Source organism: Aedes aegypti, chromosome 2 (assembly GCF_002204515.2).
Source record: "Aedes aegypti strain LVP_AGWG chromosome 2, AaegL5.0 Primary Assembly, whole genome shotgun sequence".
Lineage (NCBI taxonomy): Eukaryota > Metazoa > Arthropoda > Insecta > Diptera > Culicidae > Aedes > Aedes aegypti.
This window is the reverse complement of record NC_035108.1, coordinates 162,936,498-162,952,985: the sequence shown is the minus strand read 5'-3', so window position 1 is coordinate 162,952,985 and position 16,488 is coordinate 162,936,498. Positions and strand designations below refer to the sequence as shown.

The 16,488-nt window shown below is 36.3% G+C and overlaps 1 protein-coding gene across 1 annotated transcript in view; it reads left to right on the top strand.

The window, feature by feature from the left end:
• The window catches only part of LOC5568752 (BTB/POZ domain-containing protein kctd15), a 222,790-nt gene extending 207,696 nt beyond the window's left edge, over positions 1-15,094 (top strand). Inside the window, exons 2-4 of the mRNA XM_001658084.2 lie at positions 9,159-9,551; positions 13,962-14,167; positions 14,237-15,094. Of these exons, the coding sequence (XP_001658134.1) occupies positions 9,178-9,551; positions 13,962-14,167; positions 14,237-14,667 (1,011 nt within the window). The 5' untranslated portion in view covers positions 9,159-9,177 and the 3' untranslated portion in view covers positions 14,668-15,094. The remainder of the gene's footprint in view (positions 1-9,158; positions 9,552-13,961; positions 14,168-14,236) is intronic.
• Positions 15,095-16,488: the final 1,394 nt, after the last annotated feature.

The following is a 16,488-nucleotide window of genomic DNA, read 5'->3' as shown; positions in this document are numbered from 1 at the left end:
CAATGTGTGCGTGATGTTCGGCGCACAAAACGATTTTTTCGGTTGTGATTGTTTTTGCTGCACCGCAAGCCATCATGCGTTTGATCGGTCTAACGTTATTGTGCTTATATTTTTGGCCTGTGTTTTGGTGGGGCCAATGTATTTTCAAAGCAAAACACAGATTTCATCATGATGTGGAAATACAGAGGGATTCCCGAAGATCAAAATAATCTCGTGAAACATTTTATAACAACGTGGAAGTGGTGTATTTAGACCACTCACTATATCACAGTGAGCCGTTAGTTGTGAGACGAATCAAAACTGATTACGCCCAATATAAAAATAGATACGATGAATATACACTCTCGTACATAAGTTTGGGTTCCCCCCTAAAAAACAAACAAAAGTGTTCAGTCCATGTCTCTGCGATTACAAGTCCAATTGAAATTTTCTAAGCCGCATTCGAAAAGCAAAGAGTTATTCTTACCTCGTATGTATTTTCCGAAAAACATTTTTTTTATTTTATGTACTAAATTTTTACTTAAAGTTGTAAAATTTTTCAAAACACACACTAAAAAAACATTTGTGATTTCCTCAGCATTGGATCAACCAAAATTTTAAAACAAGGTGTCATTAGAATCGTAATCTTATATTCTTTGAAGAGCGCTCACGAAAATTTTGCGAAAAAATCTGAAAACTCAATCAATGAAACAGTCATTCAAGTCATCGTGCAAAAGTTTGGGTTCACCCCTCAGTATGGTGTATGGTGCAAAAGTTTCTTTCTAGGAGTATTTTCCATGAATTATTTTATAAATCCCATCAAAGACCATCCAAAAATACATGCAAAAATCTATCTGCCTTCAGGAATCACCAAATTGAAATATCGAGGTAATTAGTTCTTCGGAAACTCGAGAACTTCGCGATTTCAAGAAATTATTTGAGAACATCGTCTATTAAAAATTGCAACATATCCTCTCATACCAACACACAGATTGCACGCTCAATTTTTCCTGCGTTTGCTTCCTTCAAAGGTTTTACTGGGGTATTTACATAGTTTGTTATAATCTTCCAGGAATTTTCCCCGTAAATCGTGAAGTCTCAATTCAAAACAACAATTTTCTAAGCAATCTTATGCAAATTTCCGGAAGAATTATATAATATGACGAAAGATAACACCACTCTTAGCTTGATACATCCCATTCTTTCAAAATTATTTCGAGAAATCTAGAAAGTTTCCAATGCTTTCTCTCGAAAGATTTCTGAAGAAATGTTTCCTTCTTTTCTGTTATTCGTTGCTTCATAAATTACTTATTAAAAAAAATTTCGTAAATTTTTCAACATTCTCGCGTTTAGTCTAAGATTTTGTTCTACGATTTTAATACCTCTACCAGACTTATAACCATAAATGTAATTTGTATTTCAAATAGATTATCAAGCATTACCAATCTAGATTTATTTTTACGAAAATATGAGAAAAAGGTTTCTTAAAGCACTTCCTCATTAATTTTTAAAACTAGTTTTTCTGATTGAAAAAATGCTTTATAAACTTTTCAATATATTTATGCCCGAATAAATCTACAATTGTTTCCTGGAAGGTCATAGAGCATTCTTCATTTCAGGAATTCTTCCACCACTTTCTCAACAAATTGTTCTATATTTTTCTCGCGATTCCTCAAACAATGTTTTAGAAGGACTTTTTTCTTTAATTCCTAGATAAATAAATCGGAGTTGGAGGAAGTATTCGTCGGAAAAATTCAAGGAAGGGCTCATAATAAATTTCTGGAGTGATCTTCGTAGATTTTTTTTATTTTTTGAAAAAAAAAAACTGAGGGAAATTTTGTTAAGATGCTTGAAACAACTCATGGATGAATACTACAATTTAATAACGAAAAAGAGTCCTGGTGGGATTCGTTGTGAATTACCTGGAGACTTACCAGCAACCTTAAGGATTGTTTTGTTTTGTTTGTTACAATAATCAATTACTAGTAAAATACTAAAAAAATCTGAATGGGTTCTTGCAGCCATACTAAAAATAATCAATGAAAAATTTCAAGAAATTCTTTTTGAGAAGGAATATCAAAAACTTTATGTGAATTAAATCTGTAATTATTTCCTGAAAATATTCATTTTTTTTTATTTCAACGAATTATACAGGAAAGTAATACAGCAATTAATAATTATCGATTGAAACTGAACCAAATGATTTAAAAATTGAATATTAACGATACTCAAGTTCTAAGGCTTTTTTATCATATATTTTCGTTAAAAACGTATTTGAGTTCTTTCAAAAACTTTTTCGAAAATTCCTTCAGATTTTCTTCAAGAATTGTTTCCAGAAATTGCCTCATGGTTTCTTCTACAAATGCCATCAAGTTTTTTTGTTATTAAAACGAAACAATTATTTCAGAGATTGTTTATAAAATTCTTTAAGTGGACATAATGGCACCTTAAATTTATTTCAGAAGGAACTGGTACGTGTCATATTTAAAAATTCATACGCAATGATACGATTGTTCAAATTTAATGATTTTTATTCAAATGTACAAACGAATCAAGACGACCAACAGATTCCTGGGATTCCTTCAGGAATCCCTTCAGGGACTCTTTTGTGATTTATCAGTCATTCCTTTAGGATTCCTTCCAGTGATTTATTTTGAAATTGCTCAAAGATTTCTGCAGTAATGCCTCAAGTGATTGCTCAACAAACTCCTCCAGATATTTGTTCATGGATTTTTCCAGCGATTACTCTAAGACTTTCATCAAAAATTTCTACAACAATTTATCTAAAGATTCTTCTAAAAAAACTTGCGATCGCAGGCGTATTTCAATATCAGTTCCGATAGGGCCCCATTCCCTTTCTCCAGAGATTCCTTCAGAGATGCCAACAAGGATTGCTTCAGCAATTTATCGAAACTCCTACAGGAAAACTCCCAGAGACTCCTTCAGGCATTCCTCCAGAATTTTTTCCAGCGAATTTCCTGGAGGTTTGTCTGGTATTTCCCTGGAGGATACTTCTGAGGAATCCTCTGATGAATTCGTTAAGTAATTTCTAGTAGGATTCCTTTGAGGTGTCAATTATCCTTGGAGGAATCCATAGAGGATTTCTAGGGAAATATCTGGAGTAATCCTTGGAGGAGCTCCTGGAGAAATCCTTGGGGACATCTCAGTAAGAATCTATATAAAGGTTTTCCTGGATTTTGTTTTCAATTTTCAATTTATTACTGGTAGATTCAAGAGAGTTTCTGAAGAAGGAACATTTGTATTTGTATTTGTAATAAGTATCTCTGAAGAATTTTGTGATGAGTTCCTGGAGGAAGCCAAGCTTTTATTTTTACAAGAAAAATAATAATCATAATTTTGAATTTGAAAATTAAAGGAACGCTTTTAATTAAAATTTGTATATAAAGAATCTTCCAATTCTACGGATTTCTTCTGGAACGCTTCATGGATTTTATTTGGAAACGTTCTCTACTTAACTAAATACACTTTTTTTTTTCAGAAAACTCCTTTCAAAAATTTTTACAAATATTCATTGAGATTTTACTCAAGGAATGTCTCCAGAGATTTCTCTACGAATTCCTCCAAACTTTCATTTAAGGACTGTTCATTTTATAAAGTGGACACAATGTTTATGCTATATCTTTTTTATTTATTGATAAAAACGTAATCAGTTTTCTGTGCATCGTTCAGCTATCATTCTACAATGCTTTGAAAGTTTATGATCTTAGAAAATGCTTTTGATTGAAGAGCTAAAAAGTTTTTCCAAAAAATCCTAGGAAAAGCTGTTTGTCAAAGTTTAACATTATTTTTCGCAAAACAAAAATCCTAATTTTTATGAACAAGTTGTATGTATGTATCCTTTACTATTCAACTAAAGGTAAAGCTTTTAAAAATCAATTATATTCCATAATTCTCTGACATTAGGTAACTTTAGTGATTTTCCCATTTATGGTCAAATTTACCGATACACCATCCTTTCACTCGCAGCAAAAGAGAAAAGTAAAAAGCGTGTTCAAAACTAGTTTGGATTAGTAAAGAATCCATATTTGTATAAACGAGAGCTGAATCGTGAGTTTAAACCACAGTCTTAAGTATAAATTTTACTGTTTATGGTAGTTTTACTAAAAAGTCTCATACTTTTAAAATTATGTACGCATATTTATCGATCTACAGCAAATTGTAAACGGTTTTCTCCAAATATTTAAATTGGTAATCTCAGAATAACATAAAATGAAAATATAATGGGGAAATAAAATCGATTTTATTTTAGCAGTGTTGCCAATTTTGATGATTGTCAATGTAGTTTGAAAGGTCTTCTAAGAATAAAGCAATTGTGTTTCTATTGTGGTTTAAATGTGACGTGGGGACTAAATAAGTTACTCTATGAAGGCGTAAGTTATTTTTCATATAAATACTATATTAGCACTTCCGTCAGAACTTAATTTTAACCAAAAAATTCTACTCATATCAATTCCCTTCAAATTTAAAATATTTTTCTCTAAAAAGTATAGGGGAAAAATGATTTTTATTATCTGTAAAATTGTTGCTCCAAAAATAACTTGATTCTTTAATGAATGTTCGAATCCTCTGAGCAGAATCGCAAATAGAGAAACTTTAAAGAAGAAGGAGTATCGTGTACCTTTGAATTCCGCTCCTAACTTGATATTTTTTTCCATTAGACTTCTGATTGATGATGCTTTCGAAGAACAAGCCTTTTTCGTAAATAAAAATAACAAATTGTTGAATTTTCCAGCCAATTTCTAACAATCATTGAATTTGATAACCTTCGAAAATCGACCGTTTCAATCGTTGTTCCATATTCGTGTGAAATTTATTTATCTTAGAGATTTTTTTATTATCGCAACATTGTATAATACTAGTCGAACGATGTGCAGAATACCGATTGAAATTCCATTGATAAATTAAAAAGACACAGCATGCACAAGGTGTCCACTTTATAAAATGAACAGTCCTTATATCATAGTTATGACATTTTAAGGGACTGTCTCAGGAATTCTTCAGATGCTCATCAAATTTTGCATTGTACAGTAATTCTCCAAATTATCTTTCAAGACTTCATGCAGGGATTTTTTCAGGAACTCTTTAAGATCCCTGCAAATGTTTCTTCAGAAACTTTTTGAAGACATTCACAAAAAACCTCCCGGGATTTCATATATGATTAGTTGACCCAGCTAACGTTATATTGCCACCCAGTAGGTATTATTCTCCAAATCTCTACAGTATCTATTTCTCCAGGGATTCTTCAAAGAATTTTGCAGAAAAAAATCTCCGAAAAATCTCCAGGGATTTCCTTAGGAAGAACTATCAATCACAACCGTATTGTCTAGACTTGTTCCGATAGAGGTCCGTTCCATTACTCCAGGGTTCTCTCTAGATAGTTCTTCCAGAGACTTTGTCAATACGTTCATTATTCCAGCGATTTTTCCAGAAAAATATGGACAGAGATTTCTCCAGCAACATCTCTACAGTAATTCTTCCAGAAACTTGTCAAATGATACTCCAGGCATTTTCTCCAGAGCTCCTCCAATGTTAACTCTAGATATTTCCCCAAGGATTCCTTTAGCAATTTATCCAGTTAATCCTTCTGAGATTTTTTCCAGCAGTTTCTTCATGAATTTCTCCGGAAAACTCCAAAAGTTGTTCTAAGTATTTTTTTTTTCAGGAATTTCTCCAGAGATCTTACCGGGTATTCTTCAAAAAACTCCGGCATGAATTTCTCCAGGATTTTTCCAGAGAAATCTGCACAAATTCTCCCAGAATTTCTTCTAAGGATTCCTCCATAAAATCCTACAGTGATTTCTTAATATGTTTTCTGTTGATTCCTCTTGGTATTACTTCTGGAGTCCTTTCAAATATTTCTCTAGGAATTTATCTACGAATTTCTCCAAAAATGTTTTTATGGAAGGAGTTTCTGGGGATATTCTTAGAGGAATCTTTGAAAGAACTCTTGGGATTGTTTCTGATGAAATTCCTGGAGAAATTCATAGGGGAATTTCTGAAAGAATTTCTAGAGGAATTCTAGGAAAAATCCCCGTAGGAACCTTTGAGGCCCAGAATAATTCTCTAGATAAACTTTTCGGCAAATTCGTGGAGGATTTGTAAAAATAGTTGTGTAGTTGTGAAACTCCTATTATTTCCTTTAGCGATTTTGCTGAAGCTATCTCTAGCCCAGACAACCTAAATGTACGTATAATGAAATTACCTGGAGGCTTTGTATGTGCAAAATTCCACTTATAAGATGTCGGAAAAAGGCCTTCTACGTACAAAAGTGGAGGCGATATACGTGCCTCCATTATGTGATGATTGATAGCATACAATGTGAGTGTACAAATTTTCTACCGAACTAACCTGTGAGCTTATGCGACTTAACGTATGTAAACAAATGTTGATTTGACAGCTGCTACGGATTGATTCGATTTGCTTTATACGAGTGTACGGGACGAAGAAAAATGTACAAATGAACTCAAAAAAGCAGCGTTTTATGCGAGGAAACTCATCAATCTGACGATTTTGTCCACCGTGTTTTGCGGGTTTGATATAATTTGTATGAATAAACGAGTTATTACGTGAACTTTTATGCAAATTCTGGTTATCTGCGAGGAGAATTACTGGAGAAAACTCTTGAGGGATCCCTATAGGAATTCGTGAAGCACAAGGAGAAATTCCTTGTGGAATCCCTGGAGAAATCTTTGGAGACATCTCTGCAAGAATCTTTCTAGATATTGATCTGGATTATTGCTTGGAAAAGTCTCTGAAAAATTTTCTGGAGGAATATCTGAAAAAAAAAATCATGAGAAATTGCTTGAAAATACCTGGAAGAATGCCTAGACGAATCCCTGGAAGATATTGAAGATATTCCAGGAGGAATCTTATTAAAAATATTACCGAAGGATTCTGTGGCGAAATCACTGGAGGTATTCCTTTTGAAACTCGTTGCAAAATATCTAGAGGAATCCCTGTAGAGATTTTTCTGGAGGAATCCCTGGTATATCCCTTGGAGGAACTCCTGGCAGAATTTCTGGAAAGATTGCTGAAGGTACTCCTGGAGCCCTATGTAATCCGGACTAAAACAATCTGGTTGCGATCAAAACCTTTTCGTGAAGGAATCTCTTGCGAAATGGATCACTGTAGAGATGAAAAATCCTGGAGAAATCTCTGGAAGACCCTTTTGGAAAAGTTCTCTTCCAAAATTAATATTTTCATTATGAATCTGACCAAGACAAATAAATAACACTGCGGAACACATTTTTGTCTCAAGCACCAAAATACCGCTTTTCACTCAATTAAGGGATGCTGAATCCATTGCCGTTTTCAAAAATATCATAGCACGTCTAGGTTTTGAGATATCGGCTGTTGAAAATGCAAAAATTGACTATTTCAGCCAACTTGCATGCAAGTTTGCCAGCTTGTAAGGCAATTTATTTGCATAATTTGCCACAGAATTCAAACTTTATGTGTATAACAATACTTATAGGTAAAGTTTATAATACTTTCGGTGCGGAAAATTTGTTTTTGATGGTTTTAAAAAGTATTGTATTTTCCCATATAAGAGAAACGAAGAATTTTGTATGGAGAAAGCAAGCATGTCGAAAAAATCGGTTTAATCTTAATTTTATTGCGAAATTTCATCCAAATTTAATCCAAAATAAAAGTTTAAGTGCAAAATAGCATGCTTAGTGGCTTAGATCACAAAAAAGTTTGATAAATTATACTTTAAATTTTGTGTAAACATCAATAAAATAAGTGTTTTATACAACTTTGGCGACGTGTAGCTAAAAATTGTGACGTGCTGGAACATTTCTGAAAATGGCATCAGATTCAGCAACCCCAAATCTACTCGAGACACATAATTTGATCCTTGAGACACGCAAAAATGTCATTTTTGTAACGCTGTGTAATTTGCTTTCCTTTCATACTACACAACTTTCTACGGCTCCTATGCAACGCAAGTTCGACGAACTAAAATGCTTCAATGCACGTATGTATGTTGTATGTTCCTACAAAATGTTTGCTAGTAGTTCGTGCATGTACTACACAGATCATGCAAACATTCGTGCAACTTTCACTAACCAAAGCTCAAGTAGCAGCAAAAACAATGTAAATGCGAAATTGTTTTTACTGCTACTTAGACTGCTATAGCTGATAACATCGTAATTATATACTGCATTTAGTTTACTGAATGATTTAACCAGAGACGATTCGTCTATAATTTAACTATGTTCAAAAATATGTTTGGATTTTTTGAAACTGTTGGTATGGGGTAACTAAAGCCGATTTTGAAGGCCAAACTCTAACGCGTCATTTAATTTCTTAGTTATTTCAAAATCACCTTAAACCATGGAATACTCCTAAAGGACATCCCGTATCTTTCTTACCAACCATACAATGAAAATATTGTTCTGTAAAATTTTCAGCTTTTTCGGTGGTGAATTAAAGGTGGCCCAAAGACGATATGGGTTTATATGGCAATTACCATGGAAAAATGAAAAATGTTTCCAATACGTTAGTAATTCAATCCAACGGATGGGAGAAGAGATATTGACGAATTTGTTTGCTTTTTTGTTGTTTCCATTTAGCTCCATATTGGATTAAAACCCAATATACTGCTGCAAAAAATCCCTATCAAAATCAGCTCAAAAAGGATTTGTTTCTTCAGCAACTTCCTTTATTAGGGTTTGAAGAATGAGCTTTCACAATGAGGTGATAATTATGTACTTACATTTGGGATTTGGAAATTTTTTTGAAAGTTTCTCTTTAGTAATTTGCAATAAAAAACCTACATCGTTCTTAGGCCAAATTTAAATCACTACATAAAAAGTTGAAAAATTCAAAGAGCAATAATTTTATAGTGAGAATAGCCGAATTGGTATGGGAGATTAGATTTTCAAACCTTTTTGAGTTTCGCCCCAATGTATCATTCGCAATTTTCGATATTATAATTAATGTTATGATATGGTGAATATTATTTAATAATAAATGGAACACACACGCTGTCGAAATTTATTTGACAATAGTTGAATTCCAAAAGATAGCACAGCAAAAATATGTAAAATAGTGATCAATTTGCCCCCGGAATACAGTACACATTCTTTCCACATAAAAAAGCAAGACATTTTTCACATTGCTCATAATACTTTTCTTCTGCTCGATCCTTACAGGCGAAAATGCAACAGCGACATGGAGCGGGATCGTGACCGAGATCGTGACCGGGAACGGGCCGAGCGGGCGTCTGTCGGCGGAGAGCGCGATGTGAAACCCCCGATGGAGCCGCGAGACCTTTCGGCAACGAGGTTGTTCTCCGCGACGCAGATCAAAATTAGCACTTCTCCCACCACGTCACCGACGATCTCGAACTCGTCCTCGCCGACACCGACGCCACCGATTCCGGCCGTCTCGCCTGCCGTCTCGGGAGTGGGCAGCGGGTACCATCACTCGAACCACAAGCAGATTACAGGGATACCGTGCGTGGCCGCTGCCTCCAAGTACACAGCCCCGGTGCATATCGACGTCGGTGGTACGATTTATACCAGCTCGCTGGAAACTCTGACAAAGTAAGTTTTGAATCTTGATATTTCATGAAAAATTATATTATCTAGGTACTTACCATTCTGATTCAATCTCCGGATAGCTCGGGAATAAATTATTCCACACGATATGTTTTTCGCCGATTAAAATTTCCATGTTTTTATGTTCGTTTTAACAAGCATTTTCCATAGATATGAGTGAGAATCTTCTAAATCTGATTTTCAATAGCAGACTGGAATTCGAATCAAAATATCCGGAATATGGAAATCGCTCGCACAAATTGCTCCACAATCAAAATTTTTACTGTGAAAACATTGCAAAATATTGTATACTCATTTAAGTTTACTTCGGGTCAAATAATATATAGAGCAATTCTCGCTGAAACCAGGTCGCCATCGGCACCGATCTTTAGGATTCCAATTTGATGTCACTGGTCGCTAGTTTTTGATAAAACTTAAGGGTGCTCGTTTCGGTTTTTCCAAATTGGTGGACCCTCTCGTACGCCAACTAGCTAAACAGTTTGCAAAAAGCCCGTTTTTTATTAATCTTAGGTGTTTCTTCGCGTGATATTTCTCATATTTCCCTTGGAACACAAAGCAAACTTAGTGGCATCGTAAAGAGAAGCATTCATTTGAAGCTTAAAAAAAATGTTGGCGGGCATTTTGAATTTGGCCGCCATCTTGAATTTCGTTAGAAAAGTCGTTTTTTATCACCATTTGCGCACCGCTTGTTTTGAATTCTGAGATCATCATTAGGAAGGTGTGAAAAAACTGAGTAACATAGGCTACAAAAACCAGGTGAGCAATGGTATTTAACCTATGATTTGCTAAATCATGTTCTTTTAGTAATTGACTCTAATGAATTAGAGTTACTGTGCACGTGCTGTAGTCTGTAAGGTTTGACAGCCCGACAGGGTGGCCTAGAGCAGGGTACTTACACTAAAATTGGACTTCGAATGAAATCAAATAGGAAAAAGGAAGAATATATCAATTTAAAAAAAAACCTATATTCTAATCTGACCTTCTTCTCCACTCCTCCTTACTACGGAACCGTTGTCGACGTCACTCGTTGGGGCCCTTCCAGCAGCGGTGGTGGTGGTGGTTCGCTTCTGAGGGTTCGACAAACTCTATTGGCTGAGCCCCCAACAGTGAGAACGGCGGGTGTTTAGTGGATCGTTTGCGAGACCGCCAGGAAGCGATTTGCTCCTTTGCGATGAGCTTCCCACAATGGCGGTGATCCACACCCTTAGTACGGCACAACACTTTTACCACACTTTTATTTCGTTCCCGAACCACGGGGCCGGCACTCTCCGACGGAAAATCACACAAGGTCACCTCCGATGGTGCTGGGAATATCTTCCAGCGGACGCACTCCAGTAACGGCACTACACGGACTTTTCCGGACAAAATTTTACTTTCCGTGGCTCGTAAAAATCTCCCATTCTACGTCATCGTCACGACCAAAACACACACCACACAAACGTCACCATCTCCTGCCAGTTATGCGCTTTCCTTGCAACGGGAGGAGATGGATACACTACACACGATAATTTTTTTCCTACATTATAAACATACTAGCACAATGTAAATAAAAATAAATGCAAAAAACGAACAAATTAAAATATTTCCAAAACACGGTGGTGGATTATGTTGCCAACCAATACTAATATTCATTAACAAAACAACACCACGTATGGTGACAAAAACACACCACGTTGAAAACACCCAAATATGGGTAAAAACCACACGGAAAACAGCTTGCGATATTTTGCGCTTTTGGAAATATTAAGGTTCATAAATCGCACTTATTCTCAAGTATTTTCATTATTTCTTAAATTTTAGGCGTCATATTATTATGTTTTTTTTTCACCAGAGTTTGTGATTGTTTAATTTTTACCAGCAAAAAATATGTTATGACATGGTTCTTAAGAAAAATGACAAACTCTGTGATAAAATCGCTTTTTTACTAATTTGGTCTTATTTCGCCAATAACTCAAAAACAATAGGCTGTGGAATTTTGACGTCTCCGAGAGAGTTGTTTATTTCATCAAAACGAACAACTTTGTCGAAGGGGACGGACCTGGTGTAGTGGTAAGAACACACGCCTCTCACGCCGAGGACCTGGGATCAAATCCCATCCCCGAAATAGTCACTAAAAATTTCAGTGACGACTTCCTCCTCCTCTGGAGTTCCTCCAGAAACACATCCGAAGTTTCTCCAGGAAAGCCTCCCAAGTTCCTCCAGGAATGGCTCCAGAAATCTCCCAAATTATTGCTCTGGAGTTCCTCCAGAATTTACTTCGGAGTTTCTCTAGGATTTTATGCAGAGTTCCTCGAAGAATTCGTCCGTAAATTCCTTCAGCGTTCCTCCGGGAATTGATTTGAAGCTTAACCGGTAATTCCTCTCGAGTTCCTTCAGAAATTCCTCCAGCGTTCTTTTAGAAAATCTTCCGGATTTTCTTCAGTTTTGCCTCCAGAGCTCAACCGGGAATTCCTTTGGATTTCCTTCATAGTACGTTTTGAAGTTTTTCCATAGTTCTTTCAGGAATTTCTACAGCGTTCTGCCACTTTTTTTCGGGTTTTTCCAAGTTCCTCCAGCAATTATTTCTAAGTTCCCTTAGAGTTCATTTAGAAACTCCTTAAGTGTTGCATCAGAAATTCCTTCAGAGTTCCTTCGGGAATTACTTCATAGATGCTCCAGGCATTTCTCCAAGAACATTTTCAAGACATCCTTCAGGAAATCCCCCAGAGGTCCGCCTTGAATTCTTCCAGAGTTCCTACTGGAATTATTTCAGAGTTAATCCAGGTATTCCTGCAAGAGTTTCTTCAGAATCCCTCCAGGATTTGCTTCGGAGTTTCTTCAGACATTTCTTCTAAGTTTCTCCAGGAATTCTTTCAGAGTTTATCCTGGAAATAAGCGTCATTAGCTTCTAGGTGTATAGTTTCCAGGCCCGTGACTCTCCCACCGTATTTTTCAGTTTACATCCTGCAGTATGCAGTCTTTCTCGGTACTTAACATTCTGAACAAAACACTTGATTAGATTGGAGTTTTTGTCCACATCCCTGGCCGAACCATCGGGTTTCCGCTTAAATGCTCATAGAACATCCATCTTAACCAAATTTCTCCTACCGTTCGATGCGCAGAGTTTCATAATAACGTTTAATCACACGAGGAACCGTTGACTGTGCCAACTCAAGTTATTTTACGATGTTCCGATGTGAAAGTTGAGGTGCTTGCGCAAAATTAATTCGCAAACTTGCTTTTTGGGTGACGCCATTTTATCCAATTTTCTAAAAAACTGCCAACAATAAAAATACGGTGTAGGATGCCGGTCGTTAGGCCGAATGCCGTTAGGCCAAATGTCGTTAGGCCGAATGTTGTTAGGTCAAATGGGATTTGATCATTTACTACTTTTTCAAAATGCATTCATCAGTGATTTTTCCTTCTTTTAATAAAAGACTGTTCTTTCTAGTTTTATTTAACAGTGAATATTTTGGACTTTTAGGTAATGCAAAATATCCTGATCTAACAATCCGTTCAACCTGAAAATTCATTACCCATTCCATCTAACGATTTAATAGAACCATCGGCCATTTTCGGCCTAATGACCCTTTCGGCCTAACGACCCTTTCGGCCTAACGGCATTCGGCCTAGCAACATTCGGCCTAACATCATTCGGCCTAACGGGATAGAACCGTGTAGTTTTCTACAATTTTAAGTCCGTTTAGTACCGTTTTGTCTCAAATTCCGAACAGACTCGAACACTCGGTTTTTGTATGGCGATTTGGTTAAAAAGTTTCGCTCGAATATGTCACCAAATAACAAGGAAATGCCAGTCAATTGCAATTTAATTTTAACCTTTCCAATATAGTTTTTACCGCGGGAGTAGTGATGACTCTCGAGTTTGAGACCATTAGAACAAGCTCAGATAAATTTATTTGCGAAATTATTCATTTGAATACGATTTTTTCGTGCTGTTCGGAATTTGAATCAAGATGTTCGGAATATGAGACAGAATAAGCACAGTGTTCGGCATTTGAATCAAAATGTTGTTCCATACTTTTACGTTAAAACAATACTAAAACTAATTAAATCAACATTATCATTGGTACACCCAACAGCTAACAGTTAGGCATTGCAAAGAAATTAAAATTTACACAAATATCAGCCAATTTATGCCAATCAGATGCATTTGAAGTCACTGTCACTTTCGGAATTTACACAAACTTTCAGAACACACCAATTACTTACAGCTCACCGTTTTTCAATTGTATCGAAAAATTTCTCGGTTACTTACTTTTCTCTTTGACCAACCCTCTGAAACTCCTCGGAAAATGGTTGAAGTTCAATGAGCTCATTATATCAAAAAGCTCATTATACACACATCCCTAAACCAAGTTGACACACATGTACTAAACTCAAATTTCTCTTTTCCAGATATCCAGATTCTCGGCTGGCAAAACTTTTCAACGGCTGCATCCCGATTGTTTTGGACTCGCTTAAACAGCACTACTTCATCGATCGCGATGGCGGCATGTTTCGGCACATTCTCAACTTCATGCGCAACTCCAAACTTCTGGTCGCCGACGATTTCCCCGATCTCGAACTCCTCCTAGAGGAAGCCAAATATTTCGATATTGTTCGTGAGTACATTTGACATTTTTGATCATTCTTTGGAAAACGATGCTAACGAATGCGATTTTGTTTTCTAGCTATGATCAAACAAATTGAGCAGATAAAAAAGGAACGTGCACGCAGTGGGAATGGGCTTCCTCCGTTTGGGAGTAGCCGACAGAGAAGTAAGTCTGCTTCCCCGCAGGACGCCAACCATGACGTAGTGGCACTGCACATCTCACCGGATTTGGGCGAAAGGATTTTGATCTCAGCGGAACGTGCGATTCTGGATGAAGTATTTCCCGAGACTAATCAAGCTATCCTAGATGCTCGAACAGGGGCCGCATGGAATCAGTTCGATGGAAGGCAAGTCATTCGATTCCCTCTGAATGGATACTGCAAACTGAATTCAATTCAGGTGTTGACCCGTTTGCTGAATGCGGGTTTCAATGTAGAGGCAAGCACAGGTGGAGGCGTTGAAACGCAGCAGTTCTCCGAGTATTTACTCGTTCGTAAGAGTTCAATGTGATAATCTAAGTTAAACTGGTAAATATAGAGACAGAGAGAAAAGGTAAAGAGGAACGCTCAAAGGAACATTCTATGATTGAATGTTTGAAACATGTTTTAGCTAACTTTTAGCAAGCTGCGCTTATTTTTATTTATTATACTTCTAACAGTCGAAAGAGTCGATCGTGTCGATAACAAAATGAACTATGTCCATTTTAATGTAGTATCAAGTGAACTAAAGGATTATGGGAGCGAAACAGATAAACAGTGGCAAACAATTGTTCAATTAAGGAATACTTACTATTAACGTGCGTAAATAAGGCATCTAATTGAAAATTAGTGTAATTAGAAAATTAAAAAAAAAGACAACTGAAATATAATCACACTTTATGTTACCTCTTTTAAGTAAGTGACATTGGAACTAAACTAATAAAAATCTTCATCTCCTAGAAAACGTGTTTGATTGAATTAGAAAATCGATTGAACTAATATTACAACTAAGTCTATATAGGTTTTTGATATTTGTGTTTGAGTAATTCCACATTTCTGTTTGAATTCTAAAGGTGCTCAAGCTTATATTGTGCAATGGAATAGTTTTTGGCCAATTGGCACAGTAGAGAAGCTACATTTTTTTAGAGAAAAAATGATAGGGATCTTCAATTTCTTGACATTCCCTAGCTTTTGAAAACCAACACTTTATAAAATAAGCTTTTAAAGACCTCTACTCTACGGTGCTGCAAAAGAGTGGCACATTATCAATTAAGGTTCAAAATTGGCCAATAACTTTGCCAACGACCTACAAATCATTCCTTAGGCCAATTTTAATTCTTGTGACCTTAAAGAGATAGGAAACTATAGAATTCCTTCACTGCATGAAATTTCGTCCTCACTGTGACAAAGCCTGCTACTCAGCTTAGTGTTCAATGAGTGCTTACACAGTTATTAACCTCTATAGTACTGGGTACCTGGCCCCTCCCCGTAGAATTCGTAAGGTAAGGTGGTTCCGGGGAGATAACACTCTGAGACCAAGGGTAATGCCTGTGAACCCTGTGCACTGCCCATAAAAGCATAACTGTTCGATTCCCGCTCCAGTCGGTGGAAACTGGGCCACTGGGTGTTTCGTGTTGTCCGTTGCCTAATGTTAGTGATTGTTCAGTCTGTGCAGCCTTTGGCTGAAGACGGTGTAAATTGTCTTTAAATGTTGTAGGAAAATATGAAGTTGGTGCAGTCTCATATTGATATATAAAGGTATTACAATCTCTATATGAACTTTCAAATCGCACAACAACGGCGAAATCTGAATTATGTTCAACATTATATTTTTTGCTGATCAATAGAAACATCTGTGTGCTAGTGCTAAATGATAATGGCCTGCAGAAATGTACTTTAAATTTATGAACTTTTGCATCAGAAGTAGGATGCAGAGCTACTTGGGCACTTCCATGATTCACTTTGGCATGGGGGGTTTTTCACTGCCGAATTGTCTGAAACACAGAAAAAAATCCGTTCTCGTATCCGTGAACAGCAGACGTGAACTCGTCAACAACAAAAATACACCGTGAACTAGATCATGTTTATGTGACCATTTGTGGTAGTGCATGGTGTATTTTTGACAGTTTACGTTTTCCAGAATTCTTTTTTGAGCGTGAACTTTGCAAAAAGAAGCGTTTCAATACGACGCATATTTTTGCCAAATATAAGTTTTGTAGCTTTCAAATAACTCCAATGCCGAAGTGAATCAAAAGTGCCAAGAATAGGATCCGGCTCCCTACTGGATAATGACATCAAAGTTTCATATTACTGGAATTTCGTTCAATCGATTCTAATGAAATTTTCAGGAAAT